General features: G+C 42.1%; 1 protein-coding gene across 4 annotated transcripts in view; it reads left to right on the top strand.

Annotated features, from left to right (window-relative positions):
• Window positions 1-26878, top strand: part of EEFSEC (eukaryotic elongation factor, selenocysteine-tRNA specific) — a 246705-nt gene that overhangs the window by 80368 nt on the left and 139459 nt on the right. For all 4 annotated transcript variants that reach the window (XM_013055144.2, XM_004738634.3, XM_004738635.3 and 1 more), the window contains exon 2: window positions 5814-6021. In XM_013055144.2, the coding sequence (XP_012910598.2) occupies window positions 5814-6021 (208 nt within the window). The remainder of the gene's footprint in view (window positions 1-5813; window positions 6022-26878) is intronic.

Here is a 26878-nt window from a genome sequence, read left to right as displayed (position 1 = left end):
CTTCATTTTAGATTTAATATTATTTTCTCCTTTTTTGGATGTTCATAGCTTTTGATGAAAAAAATCAAATTTTATGGTTAAAGATGTGATTTTGAGCTTGCTAAAATGTTTCAAGTTTTATGTTCTGTTTCTCTAGCTGAAACATTTTTTCTCTGAACACACATTTTTTTTTCTGGAGTCTTAGAAGGAAAATTACATTTCACAGATAACTTACACTTTGTTAAATGCTGACCTTTGTGAGTTTTTCTTTGTTTTTTATTTTTGAAATGATTAAGATGTATAATCTACAGATTGGAAATTACAACTTTTTAAAGTACTGAGAAACTTTAACCCTGTTATAATTATTCTGCAAACCTTTAAAGGGATCTATAGTCAGAACAACTAGATGAAAAGCCCTGATAGTCGGAAAAATATAGAGGGTCATTTGTAAGCTGCAAGTTCCTGACTTGTGTTTCCCGCCCACTCGCTCGCTGTGCCCCTCTCCTCTCAGAATGGTTTCCTACTCTGGGTTCGTGGGAATTGGGAATGACACTGTTTGATTCATATTGTGGCAATACTGGGGATTTTGAAAAAGACAAGACGGGCCAGTTATGTCACTTCCTGTCGTCTGATCAAAAGTTTGATGAAGAAGCGGGAGTGACTGAGAGCTGCTGCTGGGCAGTGGGCAGAGTTGCCTGCTGCTGACCCCTGGTTCTCAGTGGGACCTGTCAAGTCGCCGTGACCTCTGGTTTCCTTAGAAGTGCCTGATGTTGGCTATGCTGCGACAGGTCTGCTGAAGAGCCTGGCCTTTTGGAGCAGAGCTGTGTGCCTCTCGCAACAATGGTGGCTTGTAGATGCTGGAGTAAGGCCACAGAGGAAATCCTGACTAGCCTGAGAGTTTAGGGCCTGGCTTCACTTGTCTTCCTGGGTCTGTCAGGCCAGTTTCATTTCTGTCCCCAGGAGCCCAACAGGCATCATCTGTGAGCTTGGCTAAATGCCTGGAATTCATGAGTCCTTCCCTTTCCAGCTACTGGGCCCAGACAAAGGCATTCCTGGGTAGTGTTATATACCAACAGGGAACTGAATCTCTGAGAAAGAACAGAGTCGGGACATGGGAGGAGCTATCATTTGCTCAGGTCAGCCCAACAAAGATTGCCCAGGCTGTGCCCGAACTGGGTCTTGTGCTGGGTGCTACAAATCCAGACCGACAGCCCAGGCTGCGGTCTGTAAGCTCTGAGCTTTGGTGTCAGCAGGGAGGAAGGGCTGGGGGCAGGTGAAGTCTGAGTAGGGGAGCAGGAGCAAAAGCAGGGCAGGGAAGGGTGAGAATAATCGTGGGGTGTGACTTGAAGCAGGGAGTAGGTGAGGACTGTGGGAGAAGAGGCCGGAGAGGGGCTGGGTCCCCATGCAGAAGGACAGGCCATGTGGCACATAGGTGGGAACAGGTGTCAGCATTCAAATTGCTCCTCTAACACCTACTTGCCAAGTGACCAAGTGACCAAACTCCTCATCTGTATAGTGGGGTCGGTGATAGTCTGCGTTAGATAGGGAATGATGTTTAGGTTCTAGAGGGAGACCAGGCAGTTGGAATTACTCTTGAAAAGTCCTTATGTCATCCATGAGATAGAGTAGCCTTGCCTTTGTAGGCACTGCTTTGCCCACTACAGTTGGGGGTCAGCTGGTCGGGTGCTGCGACCGTTTTGTGTGAAGGTGGCTCTTCAGTCTTCCCAGAGAATGGCTCACAGGCTGGGAACCCAGGGCTTTCCTTCTCCCACTCACCTGCATGCTTTGTCCCACCCTCCCTCAACACCTGGCCACACGTCCTTGTGACTGGTGACAGATTTGCTTGTGGTGGGAGGACGTGAGGAAAGGTCACATCTTCTGGGGTGGGCTAGGCTCAGGCTCATGCGTTCTCTCTCTCTCTCTCTCTCTGTGTATTCACAGGTGTATGCATATGCCCCTGGGGCAGGGCAGGGAGCACCCGGAAGGCCTCTGAGGTGCACCATGGTGCTCAGTGCAGGGAGAGTGTACCTGGACTACGAGTTAGAAGGGGGGCCCAAAGTCACACCACGCATTCCCTTTCAGTAAGAGGACAGCGAGGGCTCTTAGCAGGGGAAAAACACAGATCAGTGTTTTATTTCTTTCTTTAGTTGTGTACTTACATAATTTTGTTTATTTCTGAGTGGATTGTACATGCCTCTATTTAAAATTTAAAGGTATATGGGGCTCCTGGGTGGCTTAGTCGGTTGGGTGTCTGCCTTCTACTCAGGTCACAATCTCAGGGTCCTGGGATTGAGGTCCCACATCGGGCTTCCCTGCTCAGTGGGAAGCCTGCTTCTCCCTCTACCCCTCCTCCCTGCTTGTGTTCCCTCTCTTGCTGTGTCTTTCTCTCTCAAAGAAATAATAAACTTAAAAAAAAAATTAAAGGTATGGAAGAGGGCACCTAGGTGGCTCGGTCATTTAAATGTCTGGTTCTGGATATATCAACTCAGATCATGATCTCAGGGTTGTGAAATCGAATCCTGAGTCAGGCTCCATGCTCTTTGGGGAGTCTGCTTGAGATTCTCTCTCTGTCCTTCTGCCCCTCCCCCCACTCATGTGCACGCACACTCTTGCTCTCAAATAAAAATATCTTCAAAAAAAGGTGCAGAACAACATGAAAAAGTGCTCCATATCACTCAGCATCAGGGAAGTGCTAATGAAAACCACAATGAGATACCACCTCACACCAGTCAGAATGGCCAAAATTAACAAGTCAGGAAATGACAGATGCTGGCGAGGATGCGGAGGAAGGGGAACCCTCCTACACTGTTGGTGGGAATGCAAGCTGGTGCAGCCACTCTGGAAAACAGCATGGAGGTTCCTCAAAAAGTTGAAAATAGAGCTACCCCATGACCCAGCAATCACACCACTGGGTATTTACCCTAAAGATACAAATGTAGTGACCCGAAGGGGCACATGCACCCCAATGTTTATAGCAGCAATGTCCACAATAGCCAAACTATGGAAAGAACCTAGATGTCCATCAACAGATGAATGGATAAAGAAGATGTGGTGTATATATATATATACATACACACACAATGGAATACTATGCAGCCTTCAAAAGAAATGAAATCTTAACATTTGCGACGACTGTGGATGGAACTAGAGGGCATTATACTGAGCGAAGTAAGTCAGTCAGAGAAAGAAAGATGATCTCCCTGATATGAGGAAGTGGAGAGGCAAAGTGGGGGGTTTGGGGCAGGGAAGGAAAAAAATGAAACAAGATGGGATCGGGAGGGAGACAAACCATAAGAGACTCTTAATCTCACAAAACAAACTGAGGGTTGCAGGGGCGGGTAGGGGGGTAGGGAGGGGTTGGTTGGGTTATGGACATAGGGGAAGGTATGTGCTATGGTGAGTTCTGTGAAGTGTGTAAATCTGGTGATTCACAGAGCTGTACCCCTGGGGCTAATAATACATTGTATATTGATAAAAAATAGAAAGTTATTAAAAAATAAATGACGAACATGAAAAAAAAAAGGTGCAGAAGAAGATAAAGTCAGCTCTCCTTCTAACTCCATGCCATTTCTTGTTAGTTGTTCAAAAGTTAGTTGTTTCTTTTAGATTCCTTCAGACATGTTTTATGCACATGGAAGCGATCACTCACAGCACATATACACACCTTTCCCCACCTTTTGACACAGATGCCATTGTTCCGCTGTTTGTTTTTGTCACTCACTTCCCTTTTGAGACTGTTCTGTAGTAGTAAATAAAGAGCTTCTCCATTCCTTTTCATGGCTGGATAGTATTGTACTGCATGGAGGTAACAGTATTTTTTTTTTTTTTACATGTCCCCTGCTGATGGACATTTGCCTGTTTCCCAGCTGTACCTACAACAAGCATGAACATGTATGTGGTGTTGGCTGGGTCAAAGACCATGTGAATTCTGATAGCTCTTTCCGAATTGACTTTCATAGAGGTGGTACTGATTGAACCTGGCTCAGTGTTATGAATCAGCCATATAGTTGTAGAAAGTTTTTTCTGGGAGGTTGTTTGGATTTCACAGGGGCAAGTCCCATGGGAAGGACAAGTTTTTCCTATTAGGGGGCGGTTGATGCGGGCCTGATGTGTGCATTATGAGGTTTGGGGCCACAATAGATATGGATCCCAGAGATTTGGTAGATATGAATGGGGGTCTTCATTGGTTTGAAGTGAGGTTTTTAGGCCTCAGTGGTTGAAAAAGTATAGGTAATGGAACCAGTATATCCCCCATCCCCCCCTCGTGGCTGTACCAAGGCTTAGGCTCTACTTCCTGGTAGGATAAGGGAGATGCCAGTGCTGGCTTCTGTGAGCACTGGCCTGCTCTGCCAGGCCCCTTTGATCACAGCTCCGCTCTGTCCCTGGAACAGGGTGAGGTAGAGAAGGGGCTGGGGAGGGCAGAGCAAAGGGGCGGGAAGGATAGCTGGGACACTCTGAGGCCTGCCTAGAGCTGAGACACCTACTCTTTCTCCTGGGGGATGCTGGAGGAATAGTACAGGTCAGAGGTGGCCAGGAAAGAGTGCTTTAGTAGCGGCGCTAGGCTCCCTAGTGTCTGGTGTTCTTTGGTGCCGATTGGTCTAGAGCAAGGCACCCTGAGACTCTGAGTTCCACCTGGTCTGAAACACTGGTTGTGGAGACTAGGTGGTTGACGAGCGCACATGGTAAATGTGCCAACAGGAACGACTGCCTCTCTTCACCTTCCCTCCTTTCCCAGGGGTGAGCTTGGGTCATTGGTCACCCACAGAGCAGGCTTCCTCGGTATCACCATGATGATAATTGGGTCCTGAAAATCCCTTCTGGGGCGAAGGGGTAAATATCTGCATATTCCTGTATACCCAAAATAGCACTTTTTTCTTTGGTAAAACGACTGCACATCCTATTTAAAAGGACACATCCCATTCATTAGTCTCCCCAACGTGGGTCAGGGCAGTTTCCCTTCATGGACTCCTCTGAAATTTGTCCCTCTGCTGTTGTTCAGCTCAGGTGTGGCTGTGTATTTAGGGGATGCTCATAACCAGGCATGCATACGTCATATAGAATGCACACACACAACACACACATATATGTATACATGCACACACACATATATATATAGAAACACACACTCTCACTCACATACTCACATACATGGTATTCACTGTTGAGGTAGCTGAACCTTGACTTGCCCCTACCCTCCCTGAAAGAGCAGGAGCTTCCCACCCAGAACAGAAAGGACAAAAGAAACGAGTAGCTATAACGGAGCCATGGGTGGGAGGATCACAACTAAACCCAACTCCCGTGTGAGGAAGACCCAGGAGCCACAGAGGAGACAAACCCCATGCCTCCCTGTGAGTTTTCTGGTCTTTCTGTCTGCTGTCTTGGCAAGGCAGATTTCTAGGCATTTACCAAGTCTACAACTGAGATTTTTTCTGCTTGGACATTTTTTCCTTGGTAGGATGGAATGAAAGTGAGAAGATTGAGGCAGTAAAATGGGTGGGTTTGGTGGTTCCCTAGCCCTGCTGCATGTTGGCTCTGGGGCTCTGGGTGAGCTAACTGTGTCTCATGGACCTCAGTTTCCTCCTCTCCAGATGAGGTGAGACGCCCATCCCTCATGGTGGTTTGTCATGAGGACTCCGTGGAATCAGGTGGTCAGAGTCCCTCCCCTGCAGCCGGGGCTAGGAGCTATGTGGGGGTTGTTCCTTTCCCACCCCACCCACTTTTGTCTTAATACTTTAATTTGGCTGATTTTGCTTAACCTCAAACATCAGGCCACTTTCTGGAGCGTCCTCTCCTCCATTTCCCTTTCTAACCTTGTCTTCTCTTTCTCCTTGCAGGGGCCCAGATCATTGATCTGATGATGCTGGTCATCGATGTGACTAAAGGGATGCAGACCCAGTCAGCAGAGTGCCTTGTGATTGGGCAGATTGCCTGCCAGAAGCTGATCGTGGTGCTGAACAAAACAGACCTCTTAGCTGAAGGGAAGAGACAGGCAGCGATTGATAAAATGACCAAGAAAATGCATAAGACCCTGGAGAACACCAAGTAGGTTTGTTACTGAAGGGAGTGTCTGCTTGTATAAGCTGGCTCTGGTGCACACTTCATCTCATTAACACAGATTGGGCACACAGGTATCAGCTGTGGGTCCTAGTGAGTGGGATCTTGCCTGGCACTTACTCTCATCAAGGGCAAAGGCGAAGATGCTATTGCAAGAGACCAAAAAATACAGAAGCATAAGGAAATTTAGAAGTTGATTTTCTAGGAATTTCCTAACGTGACCTGTTGGGGTTTCTTCTCTGCACAGCATTCAGAAACCCAGGCTTCTTCCATCTTGCTGTCTTTCCGCTGTGGGGTGGCATAGCCAGGCTCAGGCGCTACTGTGTTCACGTTTGCAGGAGGGTCCAGAGTGTCAGGAATTCCCAGACCTAGAAGAGGCACACACGCTTCCCACAGATTCTGTGGGTGAGGGAGGACTCAGTCCCATCTGCTTATGTCACCCATGCCTTGGTGTCAGAGAGGCCAGGAAATGGATCCCCTCACCATCTGCTTAGCTACAGCTGAGTTATCAAAAGGGGGACATTGGTTTTGGTGGACACCTGGATGTTTCTGTCACAGAGACCTGTAAAATTAGATGGATGGATGGATGGGCAGACTTTGCTGTTGGAAGGGAAACTGGGAAAGGCAATCACAAAGGAACTTCGTAGTATTTCATGGCAACGGGTTTATGATTTCGTGTTACAGAAGGTAGGGAGTCCTTAAAGAGTTTGTGCAAGGAAGTGGCTGAAAGGTTCTCCCATCCAGAGATGGCTGGCAGCAGGTGGAAGGATGGCTTGGTGACGAGGATCTGGGGGAGTGGAGAACAGACAGGGAGAGGCAGTATGGTGGTGTTCCCAGGGAGAGAAGTGTGGTCTGCGTTCAGGCTGTGGAGGGAGGAGAGGCTGACTGGGGAGACCTTTAACAGGAGAAGCAACAGGACTTGTCGAGTGATTGACTCTGCTATGGTCCATGGGGGTGGCAAGGTAGCAGTGCTGCTGGGCACTGTTGCAGGGCAGTTGGAGGGAGGGGGGACTGTGGGACAGAGAGCCACCGGCTTGTTCAGGCGGCTGCAGGAGTGACTTACTCTGATGTGGTCAAGAAAATGAGAAAACGTCCTTGTTGAGCACAGAGTGTTGGCAAACCTCATTGTTTTATCAATTCCTCTCTTCCTCTGCGGGCCAGCGCCTTTTGATCAATACTAAATAGCGGTCACTGGGAGACAGCGAAGCTTCCTCTTTGCTATGCAGCCCGAGACAATATCCTGCTCCTTCTACCTCTCCTTCTCCTGCCTGTGGAGGGCAAGCAAGTAGAGAGTGTTTTTGTTTCCCCGTCATAAAGATTGATATGCCTTCCCATTTATGATTTTTTTTTCAGATCTAACACCTGCAGCTCTCCCTCAGAATTCTCAAGTTGGTTAAATTAAAGCTCCAGGCCTGTGAATGGGCCAAATATGTCATAAAAGATTTCCTAGCGCTGCCTTTTGTTAGCAAAATTCATCAATCCGATAAAATCGACACATTTAGATAAGTGTTGCATAAGAATTCAGACTTTGTTATTCCCAACGGAAGTGGATATGAGACTGTAAAAAGGAAGATAAAAAATTATATCTTCTTTTTAGTGAGTTATTTGATCTCCCTGCCGTTTTATTTACTTGTCAGAAAGGGGAGAACAGGTCCTTTGGACTCCTGCATAAAAACCCAATACAATGTCAGTATCATTTGCTATATAAACGGGACCTTCTGCGAAGGGCTTGGGATACTATTAAGGATGAATTAATATTAACTACTTCGATATTAACTACTTCGATTGGTTAAATTTAAGGCAAATTCTGACTTGCATTTTAAATTACTATTCCTATTTTAATTTATTGCTTAAAGGTCAAATTATGAACTTAGTCACACATCCAGGGCAAATTATCCTCCTGAACCTCTTCTGTCCTCATTCAGTGCCCAGAGGGCAGGGAGAACAACTCCTACTGGAAAGGATTTGCCCCCTGCCAGGTTGTAGTCAGCAGGTTCAGGAGCCTTGGGGCCAGCCGAGTTGTAAGAGAACATTAGCTTTCATTTATGTGCAGCAGAGAACTTCAGATTATTTTAAATGACATTTCCTTTACTTATGGTCCATTATGAAGTAAATCCTTTGTAAATGCTGCTCCAAAAGCAAAGAAACTTTCTACCTAAAAAAGAAAAAATCTAGACTGATGAATTATGTACATATCAAAACCTGAAAACATGAAGCCTGTTAAAAACGTAATTTTTTTCCCATCCAAAGAGCAATTGAAAGAAAGTTGGAAATTAGAGAAAAATGATTAAAAGAAAGAGGAAGCCACCCAAAGATTTCTTTTCTCGGAATAGCTGCTGACATTTGGGTTTATTTCATTCCTGTCTTTTCACTGTGTATTTATATTGACCCCTCTTTTTTCTCCACATTACGCAGATTATAGTAAAATCTGCATAACATAATATTTATTATTTTACCCATTTGCAAATATACAGATTCACTGGCATTAAATACATTCACAGAACTGTGTGCCCATCACCACTGTCTATGCTGAAAACTTTTTCAGAATCCCCAGCATAAACTCTGTACCCATTAAACAAGAACTCCTTTCCTCCTACCCCTCCCTGAGCAGCCTTCATTCTGCTTTCTGTTTCTTTGACTTTGCTTATCCTAGGTACCTTACAAAAGTGGAATCCTGTATTTGGCTTTCTGTGTCTGACTTATTTTCCTTAGCGTAATGCTTTCAGGGCCCATCCTTATAGCCGGTGTCAGAATGTCACTCCTTCCTAGTGAATAGTATTCTATAAAGAATACAAATAGTGTTCTACAAACAAAATAAGGTTTGTCCATTTGTCTATGGATAAATGCTTGGCTTGTTTCCTTTAGGTTATTGTGAATAATGCTGTCTGAAATTGGTGTATAAATAGCATTCAGGTCCCTGCTTTTTCACTTCCTTTGGGTCTATAGCTGGGAGCGGAATTGCTGGGTCATGTGGTAGTTCTATGTTTAACTTTTTTGAGGAGCCACCGAACTGTTTTCCACAGTGGCTGCACCATTAAACATACCCACCAGCAGTGTGTGAGGGTTTCCATTTTTCCACATCTTGCCAGCACTCGTCATTCCCCCCCTTTTTTAAAATAGTTATCCTACAGGGTATGAAGTGGTATCTCATTTCCCCAACCCCCTTTTTGCTGTGCCCCCCCCCAGTTTTATTGAGAAATAATTGACATAAATGAATATAGTTTAAGCCATGACACCGTGATGGTTTGATTTACATATGTTGTGCAATGATTATCACAGTAGGTTTAGCTAACATCCATCTTCTCATAAAAATACAATAAATAGAAGGAAAAAAATGTTCCTGTGACAAGAACTCTTAGAACCTCCTCTCTTAGCACATCTCCTGTATATCATGTGGGAGTGTTAGTTCTAGTCATCACATTGTACCTGGGACAGGTTTATCTTAAAACTGCAAGTGTGTATCTTTTGACCACCTTTTCTAGTTCCCTCTCTCCCGCCCCCCACCCTCTGCTTCTGGTGACCACAAATCTGCTCTCTTTCTGGGTTTTGCTTTTTTGTGTTTTTGTTTTTGTGTTTTTAGATTCTTCAGATAAGTTGAAATCACACACTATTTGTCTTTCTCTATCTGACTTATTTCACTTAACATAGTGCCTTTGAGGTTCATTCGTGTTGTAGCAAGTGGTGGGATGTCCTTGTTTTTTTTACGGATGAATGATATTCCATTCTATGTTTACGGATACTACAACTTCTTTATCCATTCATCCGTCGACAGACACTCAGGTTGTTTCTATGTCTTGGCTATTATAAATAATGCTGCAGCGAACATGAACATCTTTCCAAATCAGTGTTTTCATTTCCTTTGAATATATTCCCAGAAGTGGATCATATGGCAGTTCTATTTTTAATTTTTTGATGTTCCTCCATACTATTTTCCATAATGGCTGCCACAATTTACACTCCCATCCGCAGTGCCAATGGGTTCCCCTTTCTCCACATCCACACCAGCATTCGTTAACCCCTTGTCTTTTTGGCAATGGCCATTCTAACACATGTATGAAGTGATACTTCATTGTGGTTTTAACTTGCATTTTCTTAATGACTAGTGATGTTGAACATCTTTCCATATACCAGTTGGCCTTTCAGATATCTTCTTTGGAGAAATGTCTGTTTAGGTTCTTTGCCCATTTTTTAATCATGTTTTTGTTGTTTGTTTTGTTGTTGTTGTTGAATTGTAGGGGATCTTTATATATTCTGGATATCAATCCCTTGTCAAATACATAATTTGCAAATGTTTTCTTCTATTTTATAAGTTGACTTTTTACTTTCCTCATAGTGTCTTTGGAGGCACAAAAGTTTTTACCTTTGATAAATCCAATATATTTATTTTTTCTTTTGTTTCCTGTATTTTTGGTGTCCTATCCATGAAGTTGTTGCCAAATCCAATGTCATGAAGATTTTCCCAAGTGTTTTTCCTAAGACTTTTATAGTGTTAGCTCTAAAGTTTAGGTCTTTTATCTATTTATATATGTGGTAATTTTAATATATGGTATAAGTTTATATGTAATGTAAATTAAGGGCCGAACTTCGTTATTTGCACGTGGCTATCCAGTTTTCCCAGCACCGTTGAAAGGATTGCCCTTTCCCCTTTTACTCTTGTCAAAAATCAATTGATTACACATGTGTGGGTTTATTTCTGGGTTCTCTGTTCTGTGCCATTGGTCTATGTGTCTATCCTTATGCCAGTACCACACTACTTTGTTTACCTTTGTAGTAAGTTTCAAAGTTAGAACGTTGAGTCCTCCAGCTTTCTGCTTCTTCTCCAATATTATTTTGGCTGTTTGAGGCCCCTTGCAGTTCCTATATGAATTGGAGAATCTGTTTTTCCATTTTCTGCAAAAAATGGTTGTTGGAATTTTCATAGGGATCTCATTGAATCTGTAGATCCCTTTGGGTGGTACAGACATCTAAATAGTGTTAGGTCTTCCAATCCATGAACATGATGATGCCTTTCCATTTGTTTAAATCTTCTTTAATTTTCCTAATCAGTATTTTGTAGTTTTCATTATATAGGTTTTTCACATCCTTGGTTAGGTGTATTCCCAAGTATTTAATTCTTCTAGATGCCATTATAAATGGAGCTGCCTTCTCAGTTTCCTTTTCAGATTGTTTTCAGCTGGAGTTCAGAAATGCAACAGTTTTTTGTGTGTTGATCTTGTGCCCTGCGGCTTCGCTGAATTCAGTTCTTCCTTTTAAACATGTAGTTGTGGGGCCCCTGGGTGGCTCAGTGGGTTAAAGCCTCTGCCTTCAGCTCAGGTCATGATGCCAGGGTCCTGGGATTGAGCCCCACGTCGGCTCTCTGCTCCGCAGGGAGCCTGCTTCCCAACCCCCCGCCTCTGCCTGCCTCTCTGCCTACTTGCGATCTCTGTCTGTCAAATAAATAAATAAAATCTTAAAAAAAAAAAAAAACCCATGTAGTTTTAATCATGAGCTATTTGCATTTTTGATTTCTGCTTTCATTATTTAACATTTTGTATAGCCCTTCCTCATGTGAGCATCACTCCATTGTAGGCCTTTTAGATTGGTGTAAGTTTTCCTTCTTATAAATAAACAACCCTGGGGTGAACATCTTTGACCATCCTTAAACATTTTCCGTATTTTGGGGTTTTTTCCTTCTGAGACATTGAAGGGCACAAGTCCTTTCAGATCTGTGATTGTGCACTCCCCTCTTCTTTTCCAAAAGGGTTTGCACTGTTTACACAGATGTATTCACAGCTACCTTTGGCTTCTAATTTTAAAATATATTTGAAACTTAGTTGGGTAGAAATGGTATGTTACTCTTGTTTTAATATGTAATTCTGTAATTAGTGGAGACGTTAAACATTTTTCCTTAAGTGTTTAAAATAGTTGTGCTTTTGTGTGTTTGAATTAGACCTATACATTTTGTTTTTTGCCTCTTGTGATTTTAATGCTTTCCTTTTGATTTTTAGGAGTGTTTGAGATTAACAAAGATGTTGTTATTAATTAACCCTTTGCCTGTCATGTTTGCTACAAATAAGTCTTCAGCATTTGTTGGTTGTCTTTCCATTTTAGTCGTTTTTTTTTTTTTGACATGCAGAAGTTTCTAATTTTTGTGTAGTCAAACTCTTTGATTGTTTTTCTTTGTGATTTCTTTATCTCTGAAAGCATTTAAAATTACTCTTGCATAAGCATTTATCAATGTTAACAGAAATCAAAATAGAAGATAAAAATATACCCACAATCTCCCCGGTGCATCAAATTAAAGTGTTCTTTCCCTAGGATCCCTGTCAGTCTTTCCCACATGTACATAATTTGAGGTAGTTGTTATCACAACATTGACACTGTTCTGTGTTCTAGGCTTTTCTGTTTATTTTCCCACTAAATGTTATCATCTGACAGCATCCTTGATGCATCTTTCTCCCAGACTCCCTCTGTTTCCTTCTGCTTTTTAAACACTTTCTGTTTCCTTATTTCTGTTTTAGGCAAGGCCATCTGCTGAGAGCCCACCCGGGGCTCCCTTGGCCCTGCCTCCCTCCCTGGAGTTGAGTGGAATGCCAAGTCTCAAGTGATTGGGCGGCTGCCCAGCTGACTTACAAGGTGTGTGTTTCCTACTAGCTCTGTGGCTGACTAGCTGTGTGGTCTTGGGCAACTCTCTTTATCTTTCTGAGTCGGTCTCTCTTCTTTTGAGCTGATTAAGTTTAGCCTCACAGCATACGTTCTGAGGGAGCATTTGATGGCACACAGTAGGTACTCAGCTATAATAGCCATAAGATGTGGAGCACCTACTGTGTGCCTAGTGTCGTACCAGGGATTTCCCATAGTAACAGGGCGGGGGGAGGCTTTGTGTCTGGGTTGACAGGTTAGAAAACTAAAGTATTAAATACCAGCCATTTTGAATTTCACTATTCCAAATCAACAACTTACACAAGTGTCCCCTGCTTTTCTTTTCCTTTATTTTTTTTTAAGATTTTATTTATTTGACAGAGATCACAGGTAGGCAGAAAGTCAGGCAGAGAGAGAGAGGGGGAAGCAGGCTCCCCGCTGAGCAGAGAGCCCGATGCAGGGCTCGATCCCAGGACCCTGGGATCATGACCTGAGCCGAAGGCAGCCGCTTAGCCAACTGAGCCACCCATGTGCCCCATCCCCTGCTTTTCAAAAAGTTTGCATTACACCACTTGGCTTTCATGCAAGACCTACCTTATTAGTATGTGCTTTTGCTAACTGAGGGAAATCTGAAGAAGAGGATTTTTGTTTTTATGAGAAAAGACGAAAAGCAACAATAGTGTACAGCGTCTGCTTCGCAGCTTGTCCTTAGAGTGGTGCTGCCAAGCCCCTTCCCTGAGAACTCAGCATCTCAGCCTCCAGCTGCCATCACTTTGAACTGTGTCTCTGAGCATCTGTGCCTTATGTCTATTTATTTTGTACATCTGTAAGTAGATGTGTCCTAACGTATCAGAATAACCTAGGAGAGGTTATGTTTTGGGTCTGGGAACACTCATTTTTCTATATAAACGAATGGTAATTGCTTTTTCACTTTATGCCATTTTGCCTCACAGAAGGTTTCAGAGGAATGGCCTACTTTCAGAGACTGGGGAAACCTGTGCTTTATTTCTTTATGTCTTTTACATGAGTTATACACACATGCATGCGCACACACATGCACGCACACTTTTTTTTTTTTTAACTTATCTTAGATCGTTTTTCTGTGTTGTCGAAGGTCAGCCTACATGCACAGTCAGCATGTCTGAGCTTGGTTGGAACTGTGATGTCCTACAGCTGTGTGGGGAGTCTGGAGGAGTGGTGGGTGCTGGGAACAGGAGGAGCATTTGAATGTGCTCCAGGTCAGCTCCTGCCTGCACTGCTGAGCTGTGGGGCTAGGCCCAGGGCTCTTTCTGACATCTCTGGTTGGAGCCTCTTGTGCTCCTAGAACACAGACAGCAGTCTGGACCTGAAACTCGGGCAAGAGGGGCCTCTTGTCCCCTTAGGGGCTGCTGAACTTTACTTCTGCCTCTAGAAGCCAGGATCTCCAGTGTGTGGCGTATTCAGGAAATCAGCAAGGCCAGCTTCTCTTGAGCCTGGGAAAGGGCCAGCTACTCAGCCCAACACGCCGTTATGTTTTGTTACAATACATTGCCCAAAAGGGTTTGGATAAAAAATAATTGAATTTCCAAAAGCTTTATGGTTAATCGCTGGAATTCTTAGTGCACGCTTTTAGCCTTCTCTGTCCGTCTGGGCCTCAGGCTCATGGAGTGTAAGCAGAGATGATGCACATGTACTGGGCCCTGGCTTGTGGTTGGGTCCTGGTTCACTGACTGCCGTGGCTGAAGTCCTCCCTTTGGACTGAGAATGGACTCTTCCTCTCCTCCGTCATGGGAGAGGCCTGGACTCTGGACTCCTACAGACCAGCCACTTACTCCCTGGGACCCCTGGCAGCCCCCAGCAAGTCCCTTGGCTTCTCTGAAAATAGGGGTCAGAGCCCCTATTCATGGGATGCTGAGATCACACGAGAGCATGTAGCATGGAGCTAGCACAGAGCAGGCTGTCCACTCCTTTCCTCTCCTTTTCTTTCTTTTTCTCTTGTGTTTCTTGCCTTCTTTGTCTCTCTTCCTTGGTGTTTTTATTTCTTCCCTCACTATTTCTTTCTTTATCATTCTTTTTCCTCCTTCCTTCCCTCTCCAAAGTGTCTCCTTTCTGGGCAAATATCTCAGTTCTGCCACTTCTGTGAGGGCAGCATTCTCTGTCTGGGCTGCTCTGGAGTTGAGTGGTGAGTGGGTCACAGGTCCTGTTTGGAATCTCTTCTCTGAACTTGCCTCATTTTGTCACACTGACCTTTGGACAGCCAGTGGCCCGGAGAACTTGCTCTTTAGGGAGCTCCAGCGTGTCACAGTTACTTCCTTTCTTCTTTTAAAAAAAAGCCTGATTTTTTTTAAAGGACATGGAGCCAAAGACCAACTGAACCAAGCCCCCCCCATGTTCTAAAGAGTGTACTTCCCATGCACTCGGGCAGGAAAGACCAAGGGGTGGAGGAGGTAAAAGCGGGAGATTTGCTGAGCAGTTCAAGAGGAGAGCTGAGTTAGCTTCCTCTGAGTAGCATGGGGGCTTCTGAGAAGGTGAATTGCCTTCTGATCTGGGAGTCAGGAATTCGAATTGGTGTTACATTACGTTATGTTACGTTACGTTATGTTACGTTACTTACTACTTATGTTATGTTATTACTTATTTAGAGAGCGAGGAAAGTGCGTGTGCATGCACAAGTGGCAAGGAACTGAGGAAGAGGGAGAGACAGAATTTTAAGCTGGCCCTGTACCCAGTGGGGAGCCTGACCCTGAGAGTATGATCTGAGCTGAAATCAAGAGTTGGGTGCTTAACTGACTGAGCCACCCAGGTGCTGCTTTTATTGGTTTCCAAAAGTCAAGTGATAACCAAGCAGGGGCAAGTTCAGAATATATGATGCAGATCAGGGCACAGACCACTCAGGAGGGATGCAGGCAACTAGTGGCTGCCCTGGTTCTAAGGACTGTTACCAGATTCCCTACTGTGCTTTCCACACTTTAGCTTATTTGGGGTGGGAGATAGCCCTGCAGTGTAGGTCATGCTGTTTTCTGTAGGACAGGGAAGTGGAGGCTGAGTGAGGTGGAGTGACAACTCAGCTGTGCATTGGAAATTAGTTCTACGGGCCTAGGCTTTTTGCTTACAATCCCATTCTCTCTGCCTTGCCTCAAGTCGCCTGTCACCAGGGTTAGCTTTAGATAGGCAGAGGAAGGAAGGGGAGTGGGGGCAGCAGTAGAATAGAGTTTGGCACTAGACAAAGACTTGGGTTTTATCCGTGTTCCCAGGGGGTTTGGTGAGTTGAGTCAGTGTGAGGAGGCTGGGGCAGACCATAGAGGGCCTTGTGGACCAGCCTGGATGCTGGGTTTCATCTGGGACAGTTATGGAGTCCCTGAAAGTGTGTAGATACCTCAGAGGTCATCACAGGTCATGACAGGAAGGTCATTACAGCCATGGTCAATGCCTGGTATAGGGCCATACACTAACTTTGGAGAGTAGTTGGCCTGGGATGGTAAGGGCCTGACCCAGGGTGGAATTTGTTGAGAATGAAAATCAGGGGATGGATTGGACCCAGATCCCAGGAGAAGAACTGACCAAATGCAATGACTGAGGAAGACAGTGATGACCATGTAACTGGTGATGGCTTTAAAGACCAGAGAAAGGTTGTTCCTTGATCAGAAACCAATGAGGTAGGGTTGGGAAGTGCTTGCTGGCAGAGAATGGGATATGACTACAGTGCTGGAAAGGGTTCTTTCCTGCAGACACAGATATGCGAACCATCCACAGAGGAGCCTTGACACAGCTCATCAGAGTGTGGGGAGCCCCTGGAGGACAGCAGTCTTGGGGGAAAAGAGCTGGACTCCCAGGGTGCTCTTGGGAGAGACTTGGCAGTGAATAGGGAAGGAAGAGCGGCTTCTCGAGGAGGCAGAGGCCCTGTTGGAGGACCATGGGAATAAAGACTTGGTGTTGTGGGTGAAGAGGTTGGGGAGTCAGCTGACTGATGGTCACAGATGGGGAGAATCTGAAGAAAGAACATTGACTTGACCACTGGAGAGTTGCTTTTGACCTTTAGGAATTTAGTTCTCTTTTGTGACCCTTCCCCCATTCCTCTTAACAGTCAACTCTCAGTTGGTGCCCCAGACCCTCTTGCTGCATTGCTTTGGGAGCCTTTTATTTGTTGGACAACCTTCATGGAGGCCAGTACAGAGGAGATGGCTCAGTAAATATCCCTTAGCTTGAATGGGGAGACAGAGTGATATTGTAAGGAAATCAAGCATAAGCTCCTGGTGAGTAAACAGAACTGATAGTGATTTTGAAATGTGAGTGGGGAGAGTATTGGGTATTGGGTATTGATTGAAATTGGGTATTGATTGAAAGTGGCTGGGGGTGGATGGTGTCAAACAGCAGGGTTTCTCTCCACCCCAAGAGAAGAAAAATGTGTAATGCAGAAAGGCAGCAGGTATGAGTGTAGAGACAGTAATGGAGGGGTTGGTAAAGGGAGGCCAGAGGATAGGGGTCAGATAGGGGGTTCCTTTAGACATGGTAGGGAGACCAGGGAAAAATGGCAGTTTTTCTTGGACTCCTGCCTTCTGTTACCTCTTGTTGGACTGGGTCCTTTGTCCTCCTTCCCATTGGATGTCAGGGTGGGGAAATGTAAAGGAATGGCTAAGGGTCTTGAAGAAGCTTAAGAAAGTGTTGTTATTCACAATGAGGGATTTACATTATACATCAGACAAAAGAAGTCTGAGGTTGTACTTGGATGTGGCAGAAATTCATGGAGAGGATTTTGGGAAGATGGCAGAAATTCATGGAGAGGATTTTGGGAAGATGGCAGAAAGTAGAAGCACAAGAAATCTGTTTCCCTATCTGCGTAACAATTATGATGGCAGAATATGTTTGATATAATTATTTTGGAACACTGGAGTCTTGAAGACTTGCAAGGAGAAGGCTTAGACAATAAATTGCAATTATTACAATCAGTTTTAGCTCTTGGAACAATAGCAGCTATCCATTCCGCATCCCTCAGTCTCATGACAGGCACCTGTGCAGGTGTTCCCAGAACAGCTTATACACAGCTCGCAGGAACTAGAGTGGGCAAAAATGATTCTGTTCTCCAAATATCAGAGCTCTGTGCTCTGATCACATTGCTGCTTCTGATCACAGAGGTGCACACAGATAGGCAGTCATTATTCTTATACATCCCTCCATTTTTACAACCCCTCCCCACCAGCTGAAGTGATTTCTGAAGGATTTGAAGGACCAGTGCCTTTTTTCTGGTACCCCCTTCATTTTTCAGAAGTCAGACATTAAACACTAAGACATTCAGAAACAATTGCAAACATACAGGGGGAATTACAAAGTGACCATGCATGCCCAGGGAGAGGCTCAGATAAGACTTGAGAAGACTTTATACTTTAGGCTGAGACAGCCTGTAATAATAAAAAGAAAAAATAAAGCAAAACTCCCAAGACCAACCACAAAAAAAAACCAGAAAGAATCTGATCTCCAGAGTTACCATATTATTTGATTCAAATGCCCAGTTTCCAACAAAAAATCAGAAGGCATGTAAAGAAGCAGGAAAGTATGACCCAGTCAAAGGAAAAAGAATCAACAGAAAATGTCCTCGAGAAAGATCTGATGGTAGATATACTACACAAAGACTTAAAAATAACTATCTTAAAAACACTCAATTGAGGAAAATGTGGAGAAAATCAAGAAAGCAAATGTATAAACAAAATGGAAATATCAATAAAGAGATAAACTAAAAAGAAGCAAGAAATTCTGGAGCTGAAAAATACAATAACCAGAAAAAAACATCAGTAGAGGGATTTAAAAATGGATTTGAGCAGGCAGAAGAAAGTATTGACAAACCTGAAGATAGCACAGTGGAAATTATCAGGTGTGAGATAAGAAAAATTGAAGAAAAAAAAGAAAAATTGAAGAAAAGTGAACAGAGGCTGAGGGACCTATGGAACACCGTCAGGTGGTCCAACATACACATTGTGGGAGTCGTAGGAAGAGAGAAAGAAAGGGGGCAGGGAGAATATCTGAAGAAATGATGGCTGAAAACTTCCCAGGTTTTATGAAAGACATTAATATAAACATCCAAGAAGCTCAGTGAACTCCAAGTAAAATGGACTTGGAGACTTACACTGAGACATATTATTCCAAAACTTTTTCAAAAGTCAAAGACATAGAGAAAATCTTGAAAACAAGTGACTTGTCACACACAAAAGATCCTCAATAAGATAATCAGCAGATTTCTTGTCAGAAACTATGGAGGCCAGAAAGTAGTAGGCACATTATATACAAAGTACTAAAGGTGGGGGAGGGAACCTGGCAATCAAGAATCCTATATCTAGCAAAACCATCCTTGAAAAGTGAGGGAGAAAGGAAGGCATTCCTGGATAAAGAAAAGCTGAGGGAGTTTGTTACCACTAGACCTGCCATGCAGAAATGCTCAAGAGTTGCACAGTGAAATGAAAAGAAACTAGATAGTAACTTGAAGTTCTATGATGAAATAATGATTTTGCATGGACAACTGTAAAAGTTGTCATGGTGGTGGTGTGTGATTCCATGTGTTTTTTGTACATGACTTAAGAGACTAATACATATAAAAAAAAAAAGCAATGATTTGTCTGAAAGCTAGTAGTATTGTAACTTTGGTCTGTAACTCTACATTTTGTTTTCTGTGTGATTTAACAGATTAATATATTTAAAAGAATAATTAGTTTTATGGTTTTGAAAAGATGTAATTTTTTGACATGAACAACAGAAAAGGATGGGGTCAGAGCTGTATAGAAACAGTTTTTTTTAATGTTATTGAAGTTAAGCTGGTATAAATTCATATTAGAATGTTGTAACTTTAGGATGCTAAATGTAGTCTCCATGTTAGCCACAAGGAAAATAGCAACAGAATATACACCAAAAGAGAGAGAGAGAGAGAGAAAGTTAAGTATTTCACTACATAAAAAAACAACTGAACACCAAAAAAGACAATAATGCAAGAAATAAGAGACAAAAAAGCTATAAGGCATATCAAAAACAAATAGCATAATAGCAGAAGTCCTTCCTTATTAGTAATTTCTTTAAATGTAAATGGTTTAAGCTTGCCAATTAAAGGACAGAGATTAGCAGAATAGATAAAAACACATGGTCCAACTATATGTGCTCTACCAGAGGCTCACTTTAGAGCTAAAGACACAAATCAATGGAATGTGAAAGGTTGGAAAAGGATACTCCATGCAAATTATGATGAGAAGAGAACGGGGGGACTAATATTAGGCAAAATAGACTTTAAGTAAAAAAAGATTATAGGAGACAAGGAAGGACACTATGTATTAATAAAAGGTCCAATACAGCAAGAAGATATAGCAATTATAAACATTTACATCCCTAATGACAGACCATCAAAATATATGAAGCAAAAACTGACAGAATTGAAGGTAGAAATAGCTCCAGAACAGTAGCCAGAGATGTCAAAATCACAGATTAACCAGACAGAAGATAAGGAAATAGAGGACTTAACACAATAACCCAGCTAGCCTAACAGGCCTATACACTTGATCCAACAACTATAGCATACATGTTCTTCCCACATGCACATGGGACATTTTCTAGGATAGGCCATTTGTTAAGCCACAGATTAAGTCTCAGTAGATTTAAAAAGGTAGATACCATACAAAATGCCTTTTTTGACCACAGCAGGATGAAGTAAAAAATCAGTAACAGAAGTCAGATGGGAAAATTCACAAATTTGTGGAAATTAACACACTTAAACAACCCATGGATCAAGGAAGAAATCATAAGGGAAATTAGAAATACTTAAAGATGAATAATAACCAAAACATAATATACCAAATTTATGATATACCATGAAAACAGTGTTATGGGGAAAATTTATAGTTATAAATTCTTATGTTAAAAAATAAGGGTGATTTGAAAGCAACAATCTAACTTTACAACTTGCAGAACTAGAAAAAGAAGAACAGACTAAACTTAAATATAACATAAGGAAATTATTAATAAAGATTAGAGAAGAGAAAAATGAAACAGAGAAAGAAAAGCGATAGAGAAAATCACAGAAACCAGAAGTTGGTTTTGAAAAGATCAACAAAATAGACAAAATGTTAGCTAGATGGACTAAGAAGAGAGAAGACTCAAATTATTAAAATCAGAAATAAAAGTGAAGACATTACTACTAATTCTATAGAAATTAAAAGGATTATGAGAAAGTACTATGAACAGCCAGACAAATTGGGTAACCTAGATGAAGTGAACAAAGTCGTAGAAAAACAAAACCTACAAAGACTAAATCATAAATATATTGACAATCTGAATATACTTGTAACTACTAAGGAGATTAAATCATTATTCAAAAATCTCTTAACAAAGAGAAGCTCTCAGTCTGATTCATTGGCGACTTCTAACATTCAAAGAAGTAGTAACCCATTTTTCCTAGGATTTTCCAAACAAACTGAAGAGCACTTTCTGACTCATTCTGTGAGGCCAGCATCACCCTGATACCAAAGCCAGAAAAAGATACCATAAGAATACTGAAGACCCAAATCCCTTATGAACATTCATGTAAAAATCTTCAGTAAATGTTAGAAAACTGAATTTAGCAGCATTCTAAAACAATTATACACCACAACTAAATGGAATTTATTCCTGGAATGCAAGGATGGTTCAACATATAAAAAAATTATTTAATGCAGTATACCATCTGATCATTTCAATTGATGCAGAAAAAACATTTTACAAAATTCAACACCTTTTCATCAGATTAGGAAGGGAAGTACAATCGGTGTAATAAAAGCCTACATGAGGGGTGCCTGTGTGGCTTAGTGGGTTGAGCCTCTGCCTTCAGCTTAGGTCATGATCTCATGGTCCTGGGATTGAGCTCCACATCAGGCTCTCTACTCAGCGGGGAGCCAGCTTCCCTCTGCCCTTGCCTCTCTGCCTACTTGTGATCTCTGTCTGTCAAATAAATAAAATCTTTAAAAGAAAAAAAGCCTACATGAAAAACCCATAACAAACATCATATGCAATGGTGAGAGAGTAAGGTTTTTCCTTTTAGATCAGGAACAAGACAAACATTACCACTTTTTGCCACATTTAAGATAGTACTGGAAGTTCTAGCCAGAGTAATTAGGCAAGAAAAGGAAATAAAAGCACCCAGTTGGAAAGGAAGAAGTAAAATGATCTCTTCACAGATGATGTGATCTTACATGTAGAAAACCGCATATATTCCACAAAAAGCTATTAGAGCTTATGAATGAATTCAGCAAATAGCAAGATATAAGACCAACATGCAAAAATCTGTTGCATTCTTATACTTTAACAATGAATAGTCTGAAAGGTAAATTATGAAAAGAATTCCATTTGTAGTAGCATCAAAAAGAGTAAAATACTTAGGAATAACCAAGGAGGTAAAAGGCTTGTATAATGAAGGCTATAAAACATTGGTGAAAGAAATTTAAAAAATCATAAATAAATAAAAACACATCTCCTGCTCATGGATTAGAAGACTTAATACTGTTAACATGTCAGTACTACCCCAAGCAATTTATAGATTGAACATAATCCCTATCAAAATCAAAATCCCAATCCTTTTTTTTTTTTGCAAAAATAGAAAAACCCATACTGAAATTCATACAGAGACTGAAAGTTCCCCAAGTAGCTGAAACATTCTTTAAAAAGATGAACAAAATTGGGGAGTTTATACTTCATGATTTCAAATTTTACTACAAAGCTACAGTAATCAAAGCAGTATGGGCACTAGCATAGAGATGGACAAAAACAACAATGGAATAGAATAGAGAGCCCAGAAATAAACCCTTGCATATACGTTCGGATGAGTTTTGACAAGGGGGCCAAGACCATTCAGTGAGGGAAGGACAATCTTTCTACAAATGCTACTGGGAAAACTGGATGGATAGCCAAAAATAAAATAATGAGGACGGACATCATATCAAACATTAGCCCAAAGGGGATTGAAGAACTAAATATAAGACCTAAAACTCTCAGAAGGAAATTTTTAAAATTTGTACATCAAAACTAATCAACAGAATAGAAAGGCAACCTACAGAATTGGAGAAAATATTTGTGAATCTGTATATCTGATAGTAAGAATATATAGGCAACTCCCAGAACTGTCTCCTAAGAACAAAAACCAAGTGACCTGATTCAAAAATGGGAAAGATTTGAATAGACATTTTTCCAAAGAAGATGTGTGAATAGCCAATAAGTACATGAAAAAATGCTGTATCACCAGTCATTAGGGAAATGCAAATAAAAACTGTAATGAGATATCACCTCTATCCATTTGGATGGCTGGGGTCAAGAAACAAAAAAAAAATAAGTATTGGCAAAATGTGGAGAATTGGAGCTTTTTTGCAGTATTAGTGAGAATGTAAAATGGTTCAGCTGACATGGATAATGGTATGGGGGTTCCTCAAAAAATTAAGGTTAATGTTAACTAAGTGGAATTTAAATAAGAACTTATAAAATTTAAAAATAGAATTACCATGCAACAGTTCTGCTTCTGGGTATATATCCAAAAGAATTGAAAGCAGAGTCCCCAAGAGATATTTGTACGCCCATGTTCATAACAACATTATTCATGATAGCCAAAAGGTGGAAGCAGTCCAGCTGTCCATTGATGGATGAATGAATAAGCAAAGTGTGATACATACACAAGTACATTCCCCATAGAATATTATTTAGCCTTAAAAATTAAGGAAATTTTGATACATGCTACAACATAGATGAACCTTGAAGACATTCTACTGAATGAAATAAGCAGTTACAAGAAGGCAAGTACTATATGATTCCATTTATGTGAGATAGTGTAGCGTAGTCAGAATCATAGAGGAGTAGTGTTGCCAGGAGCTAAGAGACGGGGGGGGGGGGTGGGGTGGGCAGTTGCTGATTAATGGGTATGGAGTTTTTATAAGAAAAAAGAACTCTGGGGGCACCTGGGTGGCTCATTTGGTTAAGCGTCCCACTCTTGATTTCAGCTCAGGTCATTATCTCAGGTTCATGAGATTGAGCCCTGCATCAGGCTCTGTACTCAGTAGGGAGCCTGCTTGAGATTCTCTCTCTCCCTTTGACCCCTGCTGCTCTCTCTCTCTCTCTCTCAAATAAATAAACCTTAAAAAAAAAAAAAAAGAGCCCTGGAACTGGATGGTGATGATCACCACCATGAATAGAATGTATTTTATACATTCTAATATGAATGTATGTTATACCTCTGAACTATACACTTACATATGGTTAAGACAGTAATTTTTTTTGTCATGTGTATTTTACCACTATAAAAATTTGGGGGAAAATGCATGGAGTTGTCTGGGAAAGTCAATAATTTTTCAGTTATCTTTAAATCTCTTCTGTTGAATTCAGGAAAATGTCTGCGCCTGGTCCCACTATGTCTTCAGCAGTTCCCTAACTTTTTAATGAGGCTCAGAGCCTTCAGCAGGAAATAGTATCTAGCTAGGATTTAATCGCCTTCTTTGCTTTCTCTGTGTTTATTTTTGTAGGTACAGTAGTAGATTTCTTGTCCTCTGTAGGGAACTGTAGTTGATAAATCAAAAGTTGCTTAAAGCAGAGAATTAGGAAAGATGACACAGTCAAACCTTACATAATATTTTTACTTCCAACACATGCATTAATAACATCAATAATGTAAGTTGCTCCAGGGGAAACTTACAAGGTTCTGAGCATTGTGCCTCCCCTTCCTCATGAGCACTACTCTGGGCGCAGTTAATCCAGGCTCGTCTAAGGCATCTTGGCCATGTGAGTGGTTTTGCATTCTGAATTCAGGCTTATCTCCTCTTCTTCTTGCTGTTTTGTTTGGGCATGTGTGATTTCTGCATCACCTATAATTTCAATTTTACACAAGTTAGCACTCCTGATTCGTATGTTACCATTAATTCTTTTGGTCTGAATTCAGTAAAGCAAGCTGTATTCTGGATGCTCTTGGTCAGAACTTACGTTTTTAAAAGCTCTAGGGTTTGTTGCTTTGCCAATTTTAAAAAGTCATAATTTGCAAGTTCCAGCTGCAAGACCTTAGGCAGCTGCGGTCATCATTTTGGCTTTTTTTCCTCTCCAGGTGCGGCATGCACGGGTGTGCATGTGTGCGTGTGTATGTGTGTGTTCGTGCATGATTGCTTCTCTTGATAGCATCTTACAAGGTAGAATAGTCCCACTAGTGTGTTAGACTTGTTCTCCAGTTAAGTTTCCTGGAGGAGGCCTCAACAAATGACTTTCATTCTGTTATGTCTGAGCATCAGACAGCTTCTTGCAGCGGAGGTACTTGCTGCAGGAGCTCATGACCTTATTACATCTGTCACTTGCTGGAAAATCTTCTACCCGGCCCATCTTTTCTTCCAGTTTGAGCCCACTGACTGGTGCTCTGAGTTCTTTTACTTATAAACCATACCCAAATGCACTGTCTTACTCTTTTGGTCTGCTTAATGGGAAGCACAGTTTGCTCAGCAGTGTAAGTGGAGAACTTTCCTGTGTTTGAACATCCTCCTCTAAAGTTTTTTTTTTTTTTTTAAGATTTATTTGTTTATTTATTTATTTGGAGAGAGAAAAAGAGTATGGACAAGGGGAGTGGGAGAGAATCTCAAGCAGACTTCCTGCTGAACGTGGAGCCGGACACAGGGCTCCATCTCACGACCATGAGATCTTGACCTGAGTACAAACCAGGAGTTGGAGGCTTCCGGACTGAGCCACCCATGCGCCCCACCCCCTGAAGTGGTTTTTTTTTTTTTTAATTATTATTATTTATTTGACAGAGATCACAAGTAGGCAGAGAGGCAGGCAGAAAGAGAGGAAGGGAAGCAGGCTCTGCTGAACAGAGAGCCCAATGAGGGATCCCAGAACCCTGAGACCATGACCTGAGCTGGAGGCAGAGGCTTAACCCACTGAACCACCCAGATGCCCCTTGAAGTCTTTTATGATTTTCTTATTCACATCTAATTTATCACCAGAGTTTAAAGAGATTTATCTGTGTTGCATCTTTCTAGATAATTCTCATAGAAATAGCTATTATCAGACTGTCTTAGGATACTAAATTGAATTAAAGTAACACAACTGGCATTAGCAAGTTTATGCCGTAACTGTTGTGCCTCCTGTTCAGCTTAAAGGTCAACTGGTGAAGGCAAATACGTGGGGTGTCCTAGACTCTCAAGCATGGCTATGAGCCTCATGCCGTCTGCTGGGTGTGGACATTGAACATATACCAGGCTTTCTTTCTTTCTTTTTTTAAAGACTTTATTTATTTATTTGACAGAGAGAGAGTGCACAAGTAGGCAGAGAGGCAGGCAGAGAGAGAGGGGGAAGCAGGCATCCCGCTGAGCAGAGGGCCCAATCTGGGGCTCGATCCCAGGATCCTGAGATCATGACCTGAGCCAAAGTCAGAGGCTTAACCCACTGAGCCACCCAGGCGCCCCTACACCAGACTTTCTTTAGGCACAGGTTTTATGGAGCAGACGGATTGGCTGTCCTTGCAGTGTCTGGTGATGGGAGGGTCTCTTCTGTACCTTTTCTTTGTGGTGAATGATACCAGTCTTCCTTTTAGATAATACATAATTATGTTTTTCAGTAAGTGGCTTTAAGTAAGAATGTAAATTGTTTTAAAAGAAAAGCCTTGAGAAATAATAGCTTACTTAGGTGGTGTACCATTTTGACAAAACTTGAGAAGAGGGTATGGAAACAGTGAGCTGTGTGAAGGGAACACTGAAATAGAGGCAGGAGGGGATGGAACAGAGTCACCCAGCCCTGTCCTGGTGGGTGGGAGCACTGGGCTTCATCTTCTGTTCGTATGTTTCAAAGGAGCCATGGTGACAACTGACACAGCAGCCATTCCCCGAGGAGGGAACCCTTTGGCTTTTGTGGAGGTCGTCCTGGGGATGTCCAGCATAGTGGGAAGGACAGAGCTCTGGAACAGAGCTCCTTAATTCTGCCCTTTAGAAACCATTTAACCTCTCTGTGCCTTAGTTTCCCCCATCTCTAAAATGCCAGTTTTATCCCTCACATCATTACTATGAGGATCAAATGGGGTGATGGAAGCATTTAACTAATTACCATTCACATCATGTTCAACTAATGTTGTGGGAATGTTAACAACTGTTCTTCCTACCTCCAAGGCTTATTTGAAGGATGCAGCAAATTTATGTTTTTATTTGAAAGTGATAGCAAACTATGAGAATATTGAATATTGTCATTATAGCTATCACCTTTCTTTCATTGGTTTGAGAACTAAAATTGC

This window comes from Mustela putorius, unplaced genomic scaffold (genome assembly GCF_011764305.1).
Source record: "Mustela putorius furo isolate JIRA1106 unplaced genomic scaffold, ASM1176430v1.1 tig00003850_pilon_pilon_pilon, whole genome shotgun sequence".
NCBI lineage: Eukaryota > Metazoa > Chordata > Mammalia > Carnivora > Mustelidae > Mustela > Mustela putorius.
Note: the sequence above shows the minus strand (reverse complement) of the source record. Positions and strands in the feature narration are given on the sequence as shown.